Source organism: Fomitopsis serialis (assembly GCF_022376445.1).
Source record: "Fomitopsis serialis strain Sig1Antser10 chromosome Unknown B0H18scaffold_1, whole genome shotgun sequence".
NCBI classification, from domain to species: Eukaryota; Fungi; Basidiomycota; class Agaricomycetes; order Polyporales; family Fomitopsidaceae; genus Fomitopsis; species Fomitopsis serialis.
In genome coordinates this window covers 153,582-172,419 of record NW_025954961.1, presented here as the reverse complement: position 1 = coordinate 172,419, position 18,838 = coordinate 153,582, and the positions used below count along the sequence as shown (strand labels likewise).

At 56.1% G+C, this 18,838-nt stretch overlaps 6 protein-coding genes across 6 annotated transcripts; 3 read left to right on the top strand and 3 right to left on the bottom strand.

Annotated features, from left to right (window-relative positions):
• Positions 1–1,151: 1,151 nt before the first annotated feature.
• On the top strand, positions 1,152–2,113 carry B0H18DRAFT_1112245 (uncharacterized protein; the record flags this gene model as incomplete). Its single annotated transcript, XM_048032786.1, has 5 exons — positions 1,152–1,232; positions 1,285–1,366; positions 1,419–1,585; positions 1,639–1,935; positions 1,988–2,113. 5 exons carry the CDS (start codon positions 1,152–1,154, stop codon positions 2,111–2,113), a joined length of 753 nt encoding a protein of 250 aa, XP_047900869.1.
• A 219-nt stretch (positions 2,114–2,332) lies between these two features.
• Positions 2,333–4,706, bottom strand: B0H18DRAFT_1618 (PLP-dependent transferase). Its single transcript, XM_048036926.1, has 11 exons — positions 4,400–4,706; positions 4,302–4,349; positions 3,961–4,246; positions 3,714–3,911; positions 3,613–3,661; positions 3,511–3,562; positions 3,266–3,447; positions 3,097–3,207; positions 2,756–3,040; positions 2,491–2,688; positions 2,333–2,430 (listed from the first exon to the last, which is right to left on the bottom strand). The coding sequence occupies exons 1-11, from the start codon at positions 4,530–4,532 to the stop codon at positions 2,365–2,367; spliced, it is 1,608 nt and encodes a 535-aa protein (XP_047900868.1). The 5' UTR covers positions 4,533–4,706; the 3' UTR covers positions 2,333–2,364.
• A 2,021-nt stretch (positions 4,707–6,727) lies between these two features.
• On the bottom strand, positions 6,728–7,866 carry B0H18DRAFT_965250 (uncharacterized protein). The gene is made up of 4 exons (XM_048043245.1): positions 7,643–7,866; positions 7,491–7,590; positions 7,275–7,435; positions 6,728–7,214 (listed from the first exon to the last, which is right to left on the bottom strand). The coding sequence occupies exons 2-4, from the start codon at positions 7,588–7,590 to the stop codon at positions 6,996–6,998; spliced, it is 480 nt and encodes a 159-aa protein (XP_047900867.1). The 5' UTR covers positions 7,643–7,866; the 3' UTR covers positions 6,728–6,995.
• A 1,862-nt stretch (positions 7,867–9,728) lies between these two features.
• Positions 9,729–10,802, bottom strand: B0H18DRAFT_1205353 (dehydrase and lipid transport-domain-containing protein). The gene is made up of 3 exons (XM_048036127.1): positions 10,562–10,802; positions 10,297–10,507; positions 9,729–10,231 (listed from the first exon to the last, which is right to left on the bottom strand). Exons 1-3 carry the CDS (start codon positions 10,720–10,722, stop codon positions 9,914–9,916), a joined length of 690 nt encoding a protein of 229 aa, XP_047900866.1. The 5' UTR covers positions 10,723–10,802; the 3' UTR covers positions 9,729–9,913.
• B0H18DRAFT_965246 (uncharacterized protein) lies at positions 10,803–13,175 on the top strand. Its single transcript, XM_048043244.1, has 5 exons — positions 10,803–11,116; positions 11,173–12,044; positions 12,107–12,804; positions 12,864–13,008; positions 13,059–13,175. The coding sequence occupies exons 1-5, from the start codon at positions 11,067–11,069 to the stop codon at positions 13,136–13,138; spliced, it is 1,845 nt and encodes a 614-aa protein (XP_047900865.1). The 5' UTR covers positions 10,803–11,066; the 3' UTR covers positions 13,139–13,175.
• A 1,751-nt stretch (positions 13,176–14,926) lies between these two features.
• Positions 14,927–18,258, top strand: B0H18DRAFT_965242 (cytochrome P450). Its single transcript, XM_048043243.1, has 15 exons — positions 14,927–15,194; positions 15,266–15,455; positions 15,532–15,617; positions 15,678–15,822; positions 16,211–16,270; positions 16,331–16,488; positions 16,545–16,683; positions 16,749–16,868; positions 16,937–17,075; positions 17,137–17,171; positions 17,227–17,337; positions 17,400–17,471; positions 17,535–17,667; positions 17,742–18,000; positions 18,060–18,258. Exons 2-15 carry the CDS (start codon positions 15,357–15,359, stop codon positions 18,094–18,096), a joined length of 1,593 nt encoding a protein of 530 aa, XP_047900864.1. The 5' UTR covers positions 14,927–15,194; positions 15,266–15,356; the 3' UTR covers positions 18,097–18,258.
• The last annotated feature ends 580 nt before the right edge of the window (positions 18,259–18,838 follow it).

Below are 18,838 nucleotides of genomic sequence, written 5' to 3'. Positions count from 1 at the left end.
ATTGTAATACGCTTATTGTGATCACGAAACTGACCCTAGTATATGTTACTAGGAGTCCGCTGTGTAACGATGTGTACATGTACTGTTACACCTCCAACACACATCGGCCACCATCGGTGGTGGGTTTCCTGTCATTCGTACGACCGAATACCGCGTGCTGTTACACACCTTGTGTGGGATCTCACAGCTATTCTGCTCGCGCTTGCGCTAACTCCAAGTCGCGCGCCATTCGAATGTCCACCCGCCCGTCCAGTCACGCATCAGAAAGCGACCCCTTGTCACCGAATCATCAGATGTGCTACAGGAAGTGATTCGTAAGTCCACCGATGAGTCCGCGCTACTGCTATTATTGTCAGGTTCTCAAGATCTCATGTGGTCTTGACCCCTGCAACTTCAAGTGCACCGGGTGGTCAGACAAGGTCTTCTTTTTCAGAACGATCAGCCTGAGCCTGGGATCATCCTGAAGCCCGAATTCCCGATCAATTCACAAAGGGCCCGTCGGCGAATGGTTCGACCCTTGAGCAGCCCCATGCGTCGCGATCGGTGCAAACGCTGTGCCTCCATTTGCAGATCATGATCGGCGCTGTACCGTGGACTCCGGAGCGCTGCTAAAGCTCGTAAGTACCCATCCTCGGCTTGGAGACGCTGAGCTTTGGCACCAGATTGCAACCTTGGTTATTCCGTTCGACGCCCAGTGCGGATACACGTTACGTCCAAATCCCTACGCATGAACGCTTGACAATTGAACGTTGGACTTTTGACGGCTAGCCACTACTTGCTTAAGTAGCCGCTACTTAGACGTAGCTCGCGCGCGTCTTCGAGCGGCATCCAATTCGCTATCAGCGCCTACCTATTGATAGTTCCGCCGCCCAAACGACCGCGTTCGAGTTTCAGATGCGCCCGACGTGCACAGGCAATTGCTCGCCTCCGAGACACTCGGCGGAGAACCTTTTCGGAACCGTTTGCCAGCATTACCACGCGGTCACATTACAGCAATCCCGAGAATGAGGCCCCGCCGACTGGTATAAAGGAGCGAGTTGGGATGGCGAACAGGCCGAGCTGGCTGGTCCATCCTCTTCACCCTTAGTATTCGAGTTACGACACTCTCTTCCTTGCTTACGACTTATTACTCGACAGCTCACTTAATCGTCATGCGTTTCATCTTGTTCCCCGTCATTCTTTCATGCCTTGCACTTCTTTCCAGCAGTGCTCCGGTCCCAGCGCTCTCTGACGTGAGTCTTTCCATGCATCTTCTCCAGCAACCGCTCAACGTTGGCCCCCTAGGCCCACGAGATCATCGCTCGGTCTGCGTCTAACCCTGCTATTCGCAGCATAGCGCAGGCTGTACCCAGACTGTACGAACGTTGTAAGCCTAAGCATGCACTTATCAGTTGTCCGTGACTCAAGCCGTATTGCAGCTGACGCGGAGATCTCGATCAAACTCGGGTCTGAGGAGTTTCACCTGAAGAAGCATCACGCACAGGGCGAGAGCGGTTCAGAGGTCTACACAGTCACGTCAGGCCCACACGCCGGGGCCTTCGCCAAGAAGAAGATCTCAGAGCAGGAAATCGAGGCCACCACAGCCGTAAGTATCTTCGTCGCTCATGGAATGCGTTCAGTAACAGTGATGCCTCGCAGGTTGGCGACGCGATCGCGAGCGGCAAGGATCAATCCGGAGGCCGCTGGCTCGTTATCAAGAAGTCTCCCGGCGTAGAGATTGAGCATACCTCGAAGTACATCAACGCGAAGTCGGACACGACCAAGTGCCAGGAGGTCGTCGCCGGAGCAATCCACGTCGCGGTCGAGCAGATCGTTGCAGTTGCGAAAGCTCACGAGTGGTTGCACGATGACCCTCACACGAGCAACATCCTGTTCAACGACCAGATCACCCAGGCCCACTTGATAGACTGGGGCAAGGCGAAGCACACTGGCGCCGTGAGCCACCTGCTACTGTGATGCCGAGGCTTTCTACTGACGTCCTCCGTAGGCCAACGCAGCAGCGCTCAAGCTGCTCCTTGAGCAGCAGTTTTCCCACTTGTGCAAGTCAGCTGCTCCTCCGCCGCCTCCCCCCAAGAAGAAGGCTGGCAAGCGGGCCTACGAGCTCATGTATTGAGCTAGTCGCAGTTCTTGATGTAGCATGCCTTAGAGATACACGAATACTATTGGGCCCGAAAATCTTAACGTCCCTGGCGTGCTCATCCTGTGACGTATACAAGGCGAGACCAGCGGGATCGGGTCATCACACAACCTCGCTCATGTTTCAGATCTTCAGATCCGACCTCGGTGAAACCATCCACTAATATACATAAGACACGCCAGTGTACAACAAGTCTCAACATAGCGATCCACAGCTCGCCAACCACTCTACGCCTTGAAGAACTTATCTGTCTCCCTGGCGATGATCTGGGCGGCCTTCTTCAGTGCTGCAAACTGCGCAAGGACGCACTGTGAGCAAACCGACGTCAAGGAGGAAGCGACGCGATAACGTACGTCTGCGTTGCTGAAGCTGACACGGAAGTGACCCTCCATCTCGTCCGTAGGCGGGTTCTCGACGTCCGCGGCGAAGAACCATCCGGGGGCGATGAGAACGCCTGCATCCGCAAACTTGGTCCACAGCTGGATCTCTGGGCTCTCCTCGCCTTCTCGACCCCTCCTATACGCAGGAAGGTTGTCGAAGTGGACCTTGATCTAATCCAACGATTACATAACTCAACACCGGGCGGCTCCAAAGGAGAGCGAATGGATGAACACGCACCCACACGAACATCCCGGAGGTCGGAGGGACGAAGCTCAGCATCTTAGTGCCTACCGAGTCTTTCTCCGACATCATCCACCCGTTGCTGCGCTTCGCGTACGCATCGTACACGACGCAGTCCTTCCAGAAGCTGACCGCGTTTGAGGTGGTCGCCTCAAGGTGAAGCTCCTCCGCGAGGCAGTCTATGAACCAGTCGCGGCGGATCTTATACTGAGAGGCCAAACCGTGCAGCCAGCGGGTGTAGCCCTCCATCTTCCAGTGGTACAAGAGCTGGGTTACCAGCGACTACGAGACACGTGTTCAATCGAAGGCCACTGAAACCGAGCTCTGGCGACGCTCACCTGACCGAAGCCACACGGTGCTTGGGCAGATGTCTCACCCTGCCTCTCAAGCCTCTCCGCAAACATCGGATTGCACGTATGCCAACCGAGCCGCGAACCTGGGGCAATGTACTGATGATAGACATCCGCGTGAGAGGTTGCATTCTAGCCTTTCGCATCTATGACTTGCCTTCGAGAAGGTGTCCAAACGGATCACTCGTCCCTGATAGTCAAACTTCAGGAAACTCGGTGCGAGTCCAGCGAGCCAAGCGTCCTCGGACGTGGTATCTGCAGACTCGGCACGGCTTGCCTTGGGGACGTATTCCCCTTGCTGCAAAAAGAAATAGGGGTCGTCCTCTACAATGACGAGGTCTGAAATAGCAAATGCTCAATATGCGACACATGGTATTCCTACGGACTCTTCTGAGTACTCACCGTATTCGACGCAGACATCGTAGATCTCTTTCTTGCGCGCAGCACCCATGGTCTGAGATGAGGTAAGTCTCGGCATACTCCACGAGCAACAAAGATACGCACCGAACCTACAGGGTTTTGGCCAACGGGAACCGTGTAAATGACATGAGGGCTGTGTCATGTCAGCCCAGGGGTATTATGACATTGCAGAGGCAATTGCGCACCGCTTGCCCTGGGTGGTCGTATCCCACTCAGCAAGAACCTTGCGCAGAGCAACAGGGCTCATCCCGTCCTTGTCCATGGCGACGGGGATAGCATTGATGCCATACGGCTTGCTCGATGCCACGGCAGAAGGGTACGTCCACTCCTCCGTCAAGAGGTACTCGCCCGGGTTCATGAGAGTTTGCATACATCGCGACCATCTAGACGATCTACATAAGCCTTTGAAATATGGCTCAACTAATGGCTCACCCGTCAGTGTTACCCGTATGCATCATGATGGTACAGTCGTCATATGCGGGCTGATAGATCTTCTCTACGAACTCCTTGATAAACTTCTGGAGCTGTGGAAGACCTGTGGCCATTCCATACTGTAGCGCGACAGCCAGGTTCACATCCTCTGCCGGATGCTCAGCATACTTCGGGATGGTGATCGGGTTGGTCTTCTCCTTGTTGGACCGGCTGAACAGCTTCCAGAACCAAGAAATGGAGGACTCTTGTTCTGTCGGCTTCAAGGAGAACGAGTCCGCGACGAGCGCTATGCGAGCGAAGCTCAGGATCGCCGTCACTTGACATGCTTCGTTGACACTTACCGTCACCGCTAATACCACTGAATGGAAAGTATGCCTCGCTTGGCAGGCCTGAACAAACTCAAAATCACGCAACCATAGGAGACGAGCTCGCGACGTACCTCCAGCGAGGCTTATCAGGCCAGGCCGACCTTGGTATTTCGCCATGCCCTTCAACGGGGACGTCGCCCTGGCCCGCGACACGTCAGACAGGTGGTGCGAGAGATCAACTGCTTTCTGACGCTTCTCTGCCATCCTGGAAGCTGTCGCGAGTGGTCGTGCGGAAGAAGGTGAGGGGTGGGCGGGGCAGGGAGTGCTGGGGAATGCGGCAGCGTATCTATGACTCCGAATTGGGGTGAAGAGGGCATGACTAACGGCACGGCGGAGAAATCGAGATCATGGCCATATATATGCAAGGTGGCGATAGGCTACTAAGCCTGAGTACCGAATCCGCAGCATGGCACGGGACGAGGTAAGCTTAGAATGCAGCGAGAGTGGAGGACGCTGCATGGGAAAAGTCGCAATGGAGGATCGCCCAGCTGGTAGTGTGCTAATATCCTCCCGAGTCGGGCGCTCATACTATTGGAAGGACCGTACGGATCGGTCAGAGCGATCGCTGATCGGGGTCCCAGACCTCGGATCGTCTCTGAGGATCTGTCATACTAGTGCACAGACGAGGACCCACAGTATGTATATGCTGCACGATATTTGCATCTGTTGCAAAATTTAACAGAATGAGGGCGCATCGATACAGCTAGTAACTGCAGACTAGGGGACGGGACATACTGTATCGAACCAGGCTGAGCTGGGTACCATGGGCGGCCAGTGACAGTATCCCCTTGAGATAATAACATGAACTGAAATGAGCAGTGTGGGCGAAATGTGGGTATCATACTGTTATTGGTATGCTTATGATTATGATTCCGCCGAGGCTGCACTCAAGACTAATGCTGTTTTGGTGATGTATGTCTTTCGCTGTAGCGCATTGGGCAAATCGTGAACACGAAACAGCATAACTGCCCGCGTTTCGAGCTGCAGCCATCTGGTACGCAACCCAAGAAGGCAATACTGTCTGTGTTGTGCATATATAGCAGCGGGATCAGCGTTCTGACAGATTGACCAAGTCCCTGCAAGCGAGGCGAACACACTTTTCAGAGATGGACGCACCAAGAATGTGACGCACTCAATGCTGTGCTAGTGCGGTCGTTGTGTCATAAACATATTGTTTCATGTAACGTATTCACCCATAAGTATGGGAAGGGGCCTCATAGGTCGCATATCAAACATAGACTACCTGGAAGAACGACGGAAGAATCACCTACAGAATCGATCAAGGGAACCATGGGTTAACGGCACACCAAGAGATTGAATCAGACTCACCGCCGAGGCGACCGTATAGAATCCGACCTATCAGGCCTGCCATGCATAGAGCCCCGCGTCGCGCGCTTGCTACTACACGTCTTGTTAGGATGTTTGACAACTTCGCCTTAGGCCGGCCGAGCAGCTCGCCTGTAGTGATGGTTTGTTTCTGCGATGCACTTGCAGAATGCTCAGACGCACCTCAAGCGAAATAAGTCCTCCCCCTAACAAGAAGCGTGATGGATACAGGTGGGCGAGGTATGGCTGCACGCTGGGAGGATCCTATAGATCGGACGCTATGCACCTGGGTCCGACGACCGTGAGTCAGTGCCACGAGAAGGGCAGTAGGTAACCATGGGAGGGACTCTCACCTTGCCAGCTAACCCTCTTGACCTGTAGCTGGGGTGCGATGGTAGTCGCGATGAAACGAGGCTACCTCGATGCGCCTTAAATACTTCCTCGAGTGCCTAGTGCGCGCGCGGAGATCCAGATCACGATGTCATCAGCCCGTCCTGCTAGCCCTAAGCCCCTCTGCGGTGCGCCGCTGACTTGCAATGGGCCGACCTCCGAGCGGGGAGCAGCACGAGGCATCTGGAGCAATGGAAGTTCCGATGATATCTGCGTTCATACTATAAGTCTGCGAGATCAACCACACCATCGACGAGGTACAGACACTCTTTGAGGAAAAGTCTCTGGAGTGGCCGGCGTTTTGGCTTCACGGGTTTCGACTACAAAAGCCGAGGTTGGCAGACGTTATGAAACTGACTTCTTGGTATTCGCCGATATGACGAGGTACATTGGTCTTGGGAGCGGCCTCATGACAGACGCGTGGGCACTGCCAGGACAGAGTCATGAAGAGTATCAGATGCACGCAACGTCGAGCAAGAAGGCAACTCGTAGCACTCCCGAGTCTCGACCAAAGTCCCGCGCGTTAACAAAGTCACAGTGTACTAGTATTGGCCACTTCAGTGACACTAACTGAAGACATTTACTGCTGTTATAACGGTCAATATTGCGCTCAGTAAGCAGACGTTTAGGGCCGGCTCGACGGTCACCGATGATCGCCTCACACCGCCGTATCCCACCTGATTTCGATCACCCATCTTGCTCGTCAGTCCTTATCCTACGCAGGAGGAGGGAAGGTAAGTGAGAGGTTTAGTCGTTGGAAGAGGGAAGACGCGAGGTATGCCTCGTCATTGTGAACGCCACGACCGCACCAGTCACTGACTGCCATAATGTCATTGCCAGGTTCAGGATCTCCGAGTCGACGATCGGTCAGGATGGCGTATCAGTTCAGTAGAAAGGGTTGTTTCAAGTGCGGGAACCGTACGTTAGTTCTTTCCTCTCCGACCAGCAGGATCATAAACCACAAGCTCCGTTATAGTCGGACACATCGCGGAGAATTGTACGTCGGAGCAGCGTCTCTGCTACAACTGCCGTCAGCCCGGACACGAGTCGTCTGCATGCCCGCAGCCCCGCTCTGTCGCTGCGAAGCAATGCTACTCCTGCGGCGGAGTCGGTCATATACAGGCGGAGTGCCCGAGCTTGAGGGTACAAGGTTCCGGCCAAAAGTGCTACGTACGTCCTGCGCCTATACAAACGTGTTCGATGCCTAATTGACACTCATCGCCAATGTAGAACTGCGGACGCTTTGGCCATATCGCGCGGGCGTGCCCTAACGCAAGTGGTGCTGGTGCTGGATTCGCTTCTCGCACCCCTCCCCCTGGCCGCGCCCTGAACACGTCTACCCTCCCCCCTGTGAAGTGCTACCGTTGCGGAGGTCCCAACCACATGGCGAGGTAAGTCTGTTTCCGTCCAGGGCAGATCAATTGAGCTTATCAGGTTTATGCACAGGGACTGCCTCGCTGCTCCCGGCACGACCGTTGACACTCCGGTCGCTGTCGGCAACCCTAACAAGAACAAGACCTGCTACAAATGCCAGCAGGAGGGGCATGTGAGTACGGAATGCGTGTCGTCCTGTTCATTAGTCTAATCTCCGCCTGTAGATCGCCCGCGATTGTCCTGAGAACGCTGAATACGTCGCCTGAATAGGAGGCTCTCGCGCTGCCCGATGACTCCGTCGATGAGTAGTGTGCTGGAAGCTAAGTCAGAGGCTGATACCGTGCCGAAGTAATCAAAAGATGATCTGTAGCCATGTCCATGATGCGCGTATTTATCACTTATTGACTGTTGTCTTAATTTGATTGTTACGTCGTTCGTCATCTCGGTGGCGGGCCCATACTTCTCGGCGCATCGTTTCGAGAAGAATGCCAAAAGGAGGCCTTGAAAAGTGCCAATGGACGCGGTGAGGTGAGCATCAATGAGTACCGCATGTACAGGAACTCACCATTGAGGATCGCAGAACACACTCCAGACCTTTCGGCCCATCTATCTTTCGAGCTCTTAATGCTACTTCGCCGAGCTATGGGGCTTCGCCATCTTGCCCGTGTCTGCATTCAGCAGGCACTATCATGTGTGCTGACGCCTACACACCTCGCTGCACCATTCCATAAGAACCCAAAGATGTCGGCAATTAAGCCGAAGTTCCGATCTTTCATGCGCAGAAGGCCGTACCTGAGCCACAGCCTGTTGGAAGTCCCCACTGCGTTTAATGAAACCGTTATAGAGAACGGCGGGCGCGTTGCAGTCGGGTGAAGCCGGTGATGCATTTCATTCAGTCGCTATCTCTGCACACGTTAATTGCGCCTTCTGCCCAGGTCGACTTGACCTATTGAGAACGCCAACATTCACGGTCGCACGAGACAATCTCAGCATCCCCCACGGGCAAGCTCGACATACATGCTGCTCGGAACCGCACAGTGATCGAAGTCGACGTTGGTTGACGCCGTTCCCTCTGTTGGTCAGCACCCGGAAGCATAACCACTAGTGTGGGGTCTGGACTCTGATCCTGAGAAGCTAAGTAACGATTCAATTGACCAGAGGCGCGGGTCCCGTTCACGCTGTGGGTGCCATGAAGGCCCGCAGTAGGAGAACTGATGCATTTCAATGACGAAATGACAGACACGCTAGAACAGTGTTCGTTACGACATCCCGCCCTCCGAGCTTACCTTCAAGTTCAAACGCTGTGCGATGAGGGGTATCAATGCCCCGAGCGCGAACACCAGAAGTCACACCGAGATGGCTGTCGACATGGTTGACTATCGATAGGATCATGCTTCTGCCAATGTCAGGGTGTCCTGTGCCTAACCTACCGACCGGCTTTGCGGCCTGGTTTGGTCGTCACTCGTCCTGTCATGCAGGGTCAGTTTAAGGTGCGAGCCATTGAGACGCAGCGGGGGTCTCGACCTTCCATGTTTGCCCCACGATCATAGTTCTCATGGCGGTTATCGTCACGAATAGGGTCGCCTCGTGCTTCATTGAAGGCGTTCAACGGCGGACATCAATGTCGGAGTGGTGCAGAGCGTTTCCGTCTTCTTTTCTCTACAGAAACGAAGTTCCCCCACGGGAAATGTTCGAAGAACAATGTTGTAGGGTCCAAAGCTAGCCAGTCGTAAACTCCGGACCCTGGACCTATATATGCCGGCATCGCGACGCTCGATCCTCAGTACTCTATCACTTCGCGCTAATATTTTCTCGGTGAGAGCACTCGAGCTCGTTCTACCGGGTTGTTCTCACACCCACCCAGGTCTGTCCTTGACGGTGTACAAGGTCAGCCACGTCTACTGCGGCTTCCATCAGCTTCTTGTATGGCTGCACGACGGCCTCGCCTGAGTAAGTGCCTACCCATTCAAAACTAGTCTTGAGCTTACAGCCAAACTCGTAGGGGCGCACCTGTAATCGAGTTCTTTGCCCAGCCAGGCAAGAAGTGGACACTCGCATGGGCGTGGGTGAACTCCATACTGTGGAGGTGGGTTGCACCTACTACGCTGTATCTCATTGTTGAATGTTCAACTCACTCATCGTTCAGGCCACCCTGCCATTGTCATGAGAAAGGACTGCCTAGTAACGAAGTCTGGGATCTCGATGACTTCTGACACGATCTAGGCTCCCCTCTTCATGCGGTTGTAGTGGAAACTTATTTTTGTCGATCGTTGTTGAACCAAGTTGTCCCATGAGTGAGCAAGTTAGTGGAGGCGCAGACCTCGCATCCATGCCCAAACTGGGATCCACGAGTACTGTGATTCAGAGACAACGGCTACAAGTGTTGTGCGCATACGTGTCAGTTCATTGACAGTGTACAGTGGGACGTGCTAGCCAAGAGGCATGTGCATCTACTATCTCAGGCCGTCCGTGGGTATGGGAAACCGTCGCTTCTCCTACTGTTCTCCTGGTCCATATACTATGAGGCATCGTTCCTCGAAGGCCTTAACCATCATTTTCGAGACTTGTCCAAAGAATGCCGCAGACACTGCAGCATGTACTGGGTTCGCGAAGGAGAAAGCGAGATCAAGCGTGACCAAAGTTGGGCCCTTGTCTTCTGCCGCATCCTGGGAGTTATGTGACGCAATCGCTGACGAGGATGGTCCAGATAGTGGAGGTCTGCTGCTGGGGTGTGGCGAGTCGGACGACGCTGGCTGGAAGCGCCAGACTGTGTTGAGCGTCCGGAAGAGCGGGGTCGATGACGATGCCGCAATCTAGACGACACAGACGAGCATGAGCAGCCTGCACCTCTTTTGACCTCTTGATAGGAAGAGCATACCTCTACAGACCGGTTCGGAAGACATGTCACGTCACTGATATAAGACTCCTTGAACGAGAGGAATCCGACCGTCATTTCGGCTTGCATGGTCAGCGGCTTGTCATCGGACGCCGGCACGCGCCTGAGGGCGCGGGCAGAAATACAGAAAGGCAGGAAGTGCGGATACGAATCTACATCTGTCACGACGTTGTACAGCTGGCTCTGTTTGTAGCTGTGAGACCGATGGGCATCAGATATGTCGCAGACTAGCAAGCGCTTGACATACGGAAGGATCTTCCGTTCATGATAAGTTTGTGGTTCCGGTTCTGAGCCGCTGGGCTGGGAGAACGGCGAGAGGTTCGACAGGTCGGGGAGGGTAAAGAACGGCCGGCGGGCAGCATGGCTGAGGCTGGAGGGACGCAAGAGGAGATGGGCGAGCGGAAGCATTCTTGAACAAACAACACTTGCCTTTCTCGTCAGCTGCCCGCGGTTGTGGCGGTTGTGCAACTCAACTGCCCGTGGCGCCGCGTCCTCCCCTCCGTCCACTGCCCGCGCGCCGGTTACGTTCTCGCTTTCTCACCGCCTCCCTCTCATGGCGTGACCTCGGGGCTACGGTATCGCTAGACGCCTTCCTTGCGCCTAATATCGGAGGCATTCCTACTCGTGTCTTAGGCATCGTACCCAACCCACTCCAGTCGGACTCGAACAATATACCGCTGCTCATCTCATATCACAACGCTATCTTGCTCTGCCGCACTTGCTCGAAATTGGAACTTGGTTGATCAGACGGTATGTCGCGTTTCGGGCCTGTGCACGAGGAGGAGGATGAGATCTTGGATGGGTACGCCCTCGCGTTCGATGTCGCTTCCATAACCTCAATATCCATATTTCCTTCAGGGAATATGGAGAGACTTTCGTGGTGCGCAGAGAGGAGGACGAAGGGGAGGATCCACCCTCTGAGTCTCCCCGGACTGCATTGTTGTCTGGCATAGAACAAAGCCGAGACAGCGTGAGTCTTGCGGAGCGGAACAGCCTGAGGCGACCCAGTAGGAGAGAGCGCGATCGTCGCCGCAGTAGCACGTATCGCGAGCTTCTCAAGCTGCTCGTTAGCGAAGACATGGAGGTCAAGCAATCTCGCAGGACTCTCGAGACCGCACTTGAAAGGCTTCAAGGCGAGACCCAACGTGCCCAGCTCGCTGAGCAGCGAGCCCTCGACCTGGCTGCACGGTTCAAGCAAGTGAACGACGCGAGGATCATTGCACAACGCGACGCAGACCGCTTGGCACAGGAGTTGCGACTGTACAGGGACCAACTGGACGTGGCGCAGAAGGAGCTGCTCAAGGGTGAAGATCTCATGAAGGATCTAGAGGCCCAGAGAGATGATGCAGAGGCTGTCGCAGCTCGGGCACGATCTACCGCGAGACGCTTGAGGGAACAGCAATTGGTGACGCGGGCGCGAGAGGACGGGAGGCGCATGGGCTACCAAGAAGGGTTGCAAAGAGGGTACGAAGAGGTGGGTATGACACCCCCACCTCGTCTGGATGCCCGTCTGCCTTCGGGTAGTAGAATGGAAGGGGACATGGACGACGATGGCGACGAGACTGGGCGTGTTACGCCTTCAAGACAGTATACGTCCGGTGTATTGAACTTGCCCTCTCCCCCAACCGGTGCGATCCCTCCGAATCCACGGTCGGACGTAGATACACTCGATGATCCTGGCCCTTCGCGCAGGCGACATGCCGGAGACTACCCTGATGCTGGTGTGCAAGGTTCACGATTTATGGAGAACATGACCCCTGCGACCATGTCTTCTGCTCCCCTCCCTGACCAGGACAATCTGGCCCCCAGTCATGGCCGCCACCGCCGAACATGGACGAGGAAGGCTTCACTCGACCAATTCCAATACGAACCGCGTCGCCGGCGCCACACCATCCCAGCTACACTGTCCTACCAGACAACTACGTACCGTCCGTCGGCAGTGATAACAACATTTTACTTCCTCCACCTCATGAATTGTCCCGCCCCCCTCCGACTACTAGGCAAACGGACGATACTATGCGCGCGCCACCAACGTTGTCTCAAGGCGTATCCCAAGATTACGCCCACAGAAGACCTGCCTCTCCCAGATCCATGACGGAGTCGCTTCCGTCGACGACGATGACCATGTCCGACTTCGACCTTCTCAACGCACCTCGCACACGTCCAAGCGGCGGTCGAGATCGTGGTCCCGTCCTCAGCGCGATACCTGAGGCTGAGTTCAGCCCTCCTGCATCTGATGCTCGCGCGAGAGGCGGCACAATGCCTGAACCTATCACCTTCCCTGCACCGTCATCGAGGCCTGGGTCTGGTTACTTGGGTAGCGACGCTGGAAGGCGTCCAGGGTCGCGGAGCTCGAGACGCGATGACGTGTCTGCTGCTGGTAGTTCTCGGAGGAGAAACCCACCTATCCAAGATGAGCCGCCGGAGAACGTGAGGCACTCGAATGCAAGTGTTGCAGATTGGCTCGAGAAGCAAGCATCCCCAGAGAGTGTGCGTACAAGCCTACCCTCTTTCTATCGCAAAGGTTGATCTCATGTTGACCTTGCTAGCATCCACGGGCTTCTCCCACCCCCGCTCAGCATACCCGCTACCAACCATACGTGACGGACGTGACGGAGGAAGAGAGGCTTCCTTCGCCTTATGAGAGACCTCCTTCCTCAGCTACTGGGTCTGCGACGCGACACCACAGGTCCAGTCTGGTTCATTGAACCGTCCTTCCATACCATCACCTCTGCCCCTCGAAGGTCATAGAAGAGGACACTCTTCGGACGAGTCGATTGTGATCAGCATTCAGCTTCCAGTACGTCTTCATCCGTTGTCTTAGCTGGTTTCTGATGCACTGTGTCTCCTTTACAGTCTGGTAGCGAATCCCTGGTATCCCCTGGGCAGCCCCTCGAATCAAGCAAACTGGCTCCCAGTGGCTCCGTACGTCGTTCGCGCACACCACAACAACAATTCGTGCTCCCCGCGCCTGCCCATCCTACCATGAGGAATGCTCCCCCAATCGGAAATGTTCAATCTATGTCTCAGCTACCTTCTAATTTTGTACCTATGGCCGCACCTCCCATGATCTACAACCAGCCCATGCCCGCTCCTGTGTACTCCCCGAGATCATCGCAGCACCGACTCTACCAGCAGCCCGAACCCGACGAAGGCCCTGTCGTCCCCATGATGCTGTCACACTCATCCTCGTCATTGGGCTCGAAGGCCAGGCCCCCTCGAAACGTCCCCGCACCCGCACTCACCCGGGCATCCAGCCGTGCATCTGGGAGCATGAACTACGAACTACCGGGCTCCCGCCCGCCAAGCGTCAACCCACCCACGCAGCCCTCCGGCAACCGGCCCATCACGCCCACGCAGACGAACTATGGCCCGGCTCCGAGCCGGCCCTACACGCCCACCCAGCCGAAGTACATTCCTGCCCCGAGCTCTCCGCGCATGATCCCCGCACCCGCCCCGGCCAGCCAGATCTACCCCGACGGCTCACGGTGGAGTCCCCGTCCGAATGATGTAGCCTTGCCCATCCCTGCGCCGAGTGAAGCGAGATACATCCCTGCGCCCAGCTCGCCTCGCATGGTCCCTGCCCCTGCGCCCTCCATGGCGATATACCAGGACGGCTCGAGGTGGAGCCCCAATCCAGGGAGCATGCAGCTTCCCGGTGCAGGCGCAACGTTCAGCCCGCGCTCGTCCACCTCACGCCTGTCACTCGCAGGCGGCAACGGCCACCAGCGCAGCCTGAGCTTGAACGCGGGGCTGACGCCGGCGGCGACGTCCCGACCGCTCTCCTCCAAGGGCGCGGCGTCCGGGCTGCGGCGCGTGCCGTCGGCGAGCTCGGTGGGCAGCGGACACTCGCGGCAGTCGGGCTACACCCACTTTGACCCGAGCTCGTACAAAGACGTCGCGTACCTTGCGAGCTCGGAGGACTTGCGGGCGGCGGCGGCGGCGCAGAGCCCGGGGACGTGGGCAAATACGAGGCAGAACGTGGTGGTGCCGATGGCGCCGGGCGACCCGCATCTGCGCAGCACCAGTGCGCTGAGCTACGTGAGCTCCAGTCGAGTTGGATAGGAGATATGTGTTTCGTGCGAATGCGTATATAGGCTTGCATATGGGACCATTTGACTGTCGATAATAGGAACGGAGTGAGCATGAGGATAGATAATAGATACATGTATGATGTCTTGTTGTATTGCACAATTGATTGTACGAAAACGACGATGTTGACGTCCAGGTCCATGGGGATGGCACAGAGGCGTTGACTCAGTCTCCCATTTGTTGTACCGAATGTTAGGAATATTTGAGGGTGAGTTCGCTGTGGTCAAACTTCAAGCCGTGTTGTCACATCCCTTCTGACAGCGCAACACGCCAGAAATATTTGTTACAGGTCTCTTTGTGAGTCGGAGACATGAGTACGCGCGTTCAGAGCATCCTCCAACTGTTGGCAAGGACCCAAATTGCGAGGGCCGCGGCGAGAACCAACTTGACCAAGGGATTCTGTCACGTGATTGCGCGCGCAAAGTGATCGGGGCCGCCGATCGTGTATGCCGAAACATTGATCGAGTTGTGTCATTGGCGACGGAGTCAGCGGAACCTGAGCGGAACCGTGCTTGATGTGGAACGAACATGTTCAATGCCGCCGTCTGTGCTGTGAATATCTGCAGCTCGTCGGTCTTCCGAGCGCATGGGTGTCCATTCCCAGCCTTCGCAGCTGGCGTGGGAGGTGCCCGTCAGGGGAGTACCGGCCCGCGCGTCCCGGCACTCGCTGCTGACCTCGTGAGACGGCGGTCGGGTCAATCATGCTGACGAGGAACTGTCCTGGTCCGTTCATAGCTCGTTGGTTGCATCCGCCTGGATCCTACTTGGAGGATACGAGCACTGTTCTGGTGAGCACATGGTACTTAGGAAGTGTCCAATCAACGAGGCTATATAGCCTCACAGACTGACGGTGGGACAGGCTCACACGGGAAGGCGAAGGATGCCATCCACCGGGCGAGGCGTGGACACTTTCAACTCCGAGATGTCTTCCGCTGACAGCCTCGCATGACATGGTGGCGACGGGCTTTTCGTGGAGCACGACCTTCCCAGGCCAAGGAATCACGACATTACCATCCGCTCCGAGTCGCCGTGCAGGACCGTGCACACTGGTAAGAATCACATCTCCCCTCCCCGTGGGTAGTAGTACGGACTGCGCATATTGACCTGCTCTCTGCCGCCATGCAGACCTACCTCGCCCTCGCTGTTGCCGTCGGCGTCCTCTGGTTCGTCAAACTATCCTTCGGCTGGCGCGCCGCTGTCAGCTCCATCCGGTACGTCTCCAGCTTCTTCTATTGTGGCGCCAATTGAGGGCAAATTCGTGTCCGGGATAGGGACTACCCTGGCCTGCGTTATGTCTTCGGCCCGGAGAGCTTCACCGTACAGTGGCGCATCCCGTACTTGGCTGCGGGCAACTTTAGTCTCTGGACGGAGAAGCATCAGGACTTCCAGCGGTTTGACTCGGATGTCATCTCCTCGGTATGTACATACGATTCCTCAAGGTGTGCGGCGATCGTGCATGTGTTAGGAGAGGCGCTCGGGAATGCGCTGGTCATGGCACGGCCATTGCCTGTCCTGCACAGACTGCATCTGCCAGACACAAGAATTCTCGATGGGCTACTTCGTTTCGCGGCATGTTGCGACACGGATATGAAGTTCCATATCCGCTCATGCGCGCACGAAATGCATGTACCAGTAACAGCCAGCATGAGATGGGCTGATTGCCTCCTGTCTGCTCGGCCGCTCGGCGGGCTATCTCATGGAGCCACAGAGCTGCATCACTTGTCCACGTCCACTTACTCGATGAGCCGCACACATGACCATGGCCCAGGTCGTCCAGAGTCGGGAACTGAGTCTTCGCGTATAGGTCAGATGGCTCCCCAGTCCTGGAAAGATGCTCATGCTCGCCGACCCTGACGCGATCAAGGTCAGTCCCATCCCTGTGGCATCCATTGACCGCCGCACATCTTCTCCCGCGTCCCCACAGGAAGTCACCTCCGCCCGAACGCGCTTCCCCAAACCGCTCGAGCAGTACAAGATCCTGACCTTCTACGGCTCCAACATCGTCGTGACTGAGGGCGACGAGTGGAAGCGGCACCGCAAGATCTCCGCGCCGTCCTTCTCCGAGCGGAACAACCGCCTCGTGTGGGACGAGACGATGCTCATCGTCCACGAGCTCCGCGACGTGCTCTGGGCGGGAGGGCGGACGTCGCCGTCGACAACATAGTGGACCTCACCGTCCCGATGGCGTTGTTCGTCATTGGCGTGGCGGGCTTCGGGCGGAGAATGAGCTGGCAGGAGGATCTGACGGTGCCGGCGGGGCACGTGATGCCCTTCAAAGTGAGTCGTGCTTTTGAATATTGACTGATTGGGTTCAGGCTGAGGATATATCGGCGTCGCACCAGGATGCGCTGCATATCGTCTCGAACGATCTCTGGCTCAAGGTTGTCCTCCCATCATGGCTGCTCAAGCTGGGTCCGACAAAGCGCGTGCGCAACTTTCGGATGGCATACGAGGACCTCCAGGTACCGTCCACACCAGTATCATTGTGTGGTCTCGACGGTCACACCGGTATCATCCGCCTGCGCTACAGAAATATATGACGGAGATGATCCAGAGGCGTAGGGACTCAGAGAAGAAGCAAGAACGGTATGACCTGTTCAGCAGCCTGCTCGATGCGAACGAAGATGAAAGTGATGGGACGATCAAGCTGAGTGACAGCGAGCTCATGGGTGAGTGCTTCTACATCTGCTGCACTTCTGGCGTCGGCGTTGACAACACCCGTCGACGCAGGCAACATCTTCGTTTATTTGATCGCGGGACACGAGGTGCGTGCCCATGCTGGTAGCTCAAGCAGCGATTGCTGACACAGACTTCGCATAGACCACGGCACACACCCTCGCCTTCACATTCATTATGCTTGCACTGTACCAAGACGAGCAAGAGATCCTCTATCAGCACATCCAGAGCGTCGTTCCCGAAGATAGGATCCCCGTAAGCAAACCACATTTGGTAGCAGATGCGACGCACTTCGGCCGCTGATGCTGCAACTATAGGCCTATGAGGAGATGGGCAAACTCACATATCCGATGGCGGTCTTCATGGAGACCCTACGGATGTTCCCTCCGGTATGGGTTCATTGTCACTGCCTTCTGCGCCAATAGGAACTGCAAACCCATTGATCATGCCAGGTGAACGCCATCCCTAAACGTGCACAAGAAGATAGCGTCCTCGTCACTCAGAACATGGCAGGCGAGAAGCTGAACGTTCCGTGCCCCAAGGGCACAGGACTCGTCCTCCACACGCCTGGCCTGCACTACAACCGTACGCCACCCCCCAACGCGCCGTCTGCGCACATTCAGAGAGGAGATGTACACTAATGTCCATCGTTACAACAGCGCGGTACTGGGATGACCCGTACACGTTCAAACCCTCCCGGTTCCTAGGCGACTGGCCGCGCGACGCGTTCCTGCCGTTCAGCGGCGGGCCGCGGTCGTGCCTCGGCAGGCGGTTCTCGGAGACGGAGGGCGTCGCGATCCTGACGTACATGATCAAGCACTACCGGGTCGACGTCGTGGACGACCCGCAGTACGCCGCGGAGACATTTGAGCAGCGGAAGGCGAGGCTGTTGAGGTGTAAGAGCGCGATCACGCTGTAGTGAGTATTCGTGTCTTCGGGTGATACTCGGCAGTGTACTGACGTGTGGCGGCCGACAGTCCTGTCAAGGCGCCGCTTGTGTTCAAGCGCAGATGATGGTGAGGTCGTGAAGGCGCGGTCACAGGAATGGACCAGATCTGCAATATGTACGTCAATGTATTTACGAGGTGTCACGGTGTAACCTATCACATACCTATCACATACTATTATGCAACGGTATTTATCACGGATACAGAGATGGATCTCATAGCAAACTCCTCGTAGGAGTGGTAGTGAATGGATTCCAAGTCCAGGCCGAATGCCACATGATGTGTACGCACATATGGTATGGTAGCCACAAGTGTTTCGTACCATGCTTCCGTGCTTCCGTGCCACGTACTAGCATATTGCCAATTCCTGTACCACTTCAATTCAAAAGACCGACTCCGAAGTACCCGCGTGTAGATCGGTAGCCACGTGTGGGCGCTCGCCGATCGGTGCACGTTGGGACTCGCGGTGCTCGGGCTCGTCCGCGACGTCCACGCGAACGCGGCGTCGGCGCATCCGCCTCTTGTCCTTCGTCGTTCGCGACGTCTCGGGGCTGCCTCGTCCACACGGAGACGTCAGCGTCCATGCATGCAAGCTCCCGCCATTACGAATGTATCACACGGACGACGTGATTCCCAAGCCAGCATAGGGTCCGCAGACTAAGTGCGGAGGGACCTGATCCGGACGCCCCTTCCTGCGTAGATTGTTTCGCGCACTTCTGCCCGATGAACCGGGGCACTGGCGACTTGTGTGGGCTTCGGACACATGGGCTTGGTGTCGCTTTTGGCCGAGGACAGCAGTATCGAGCCAG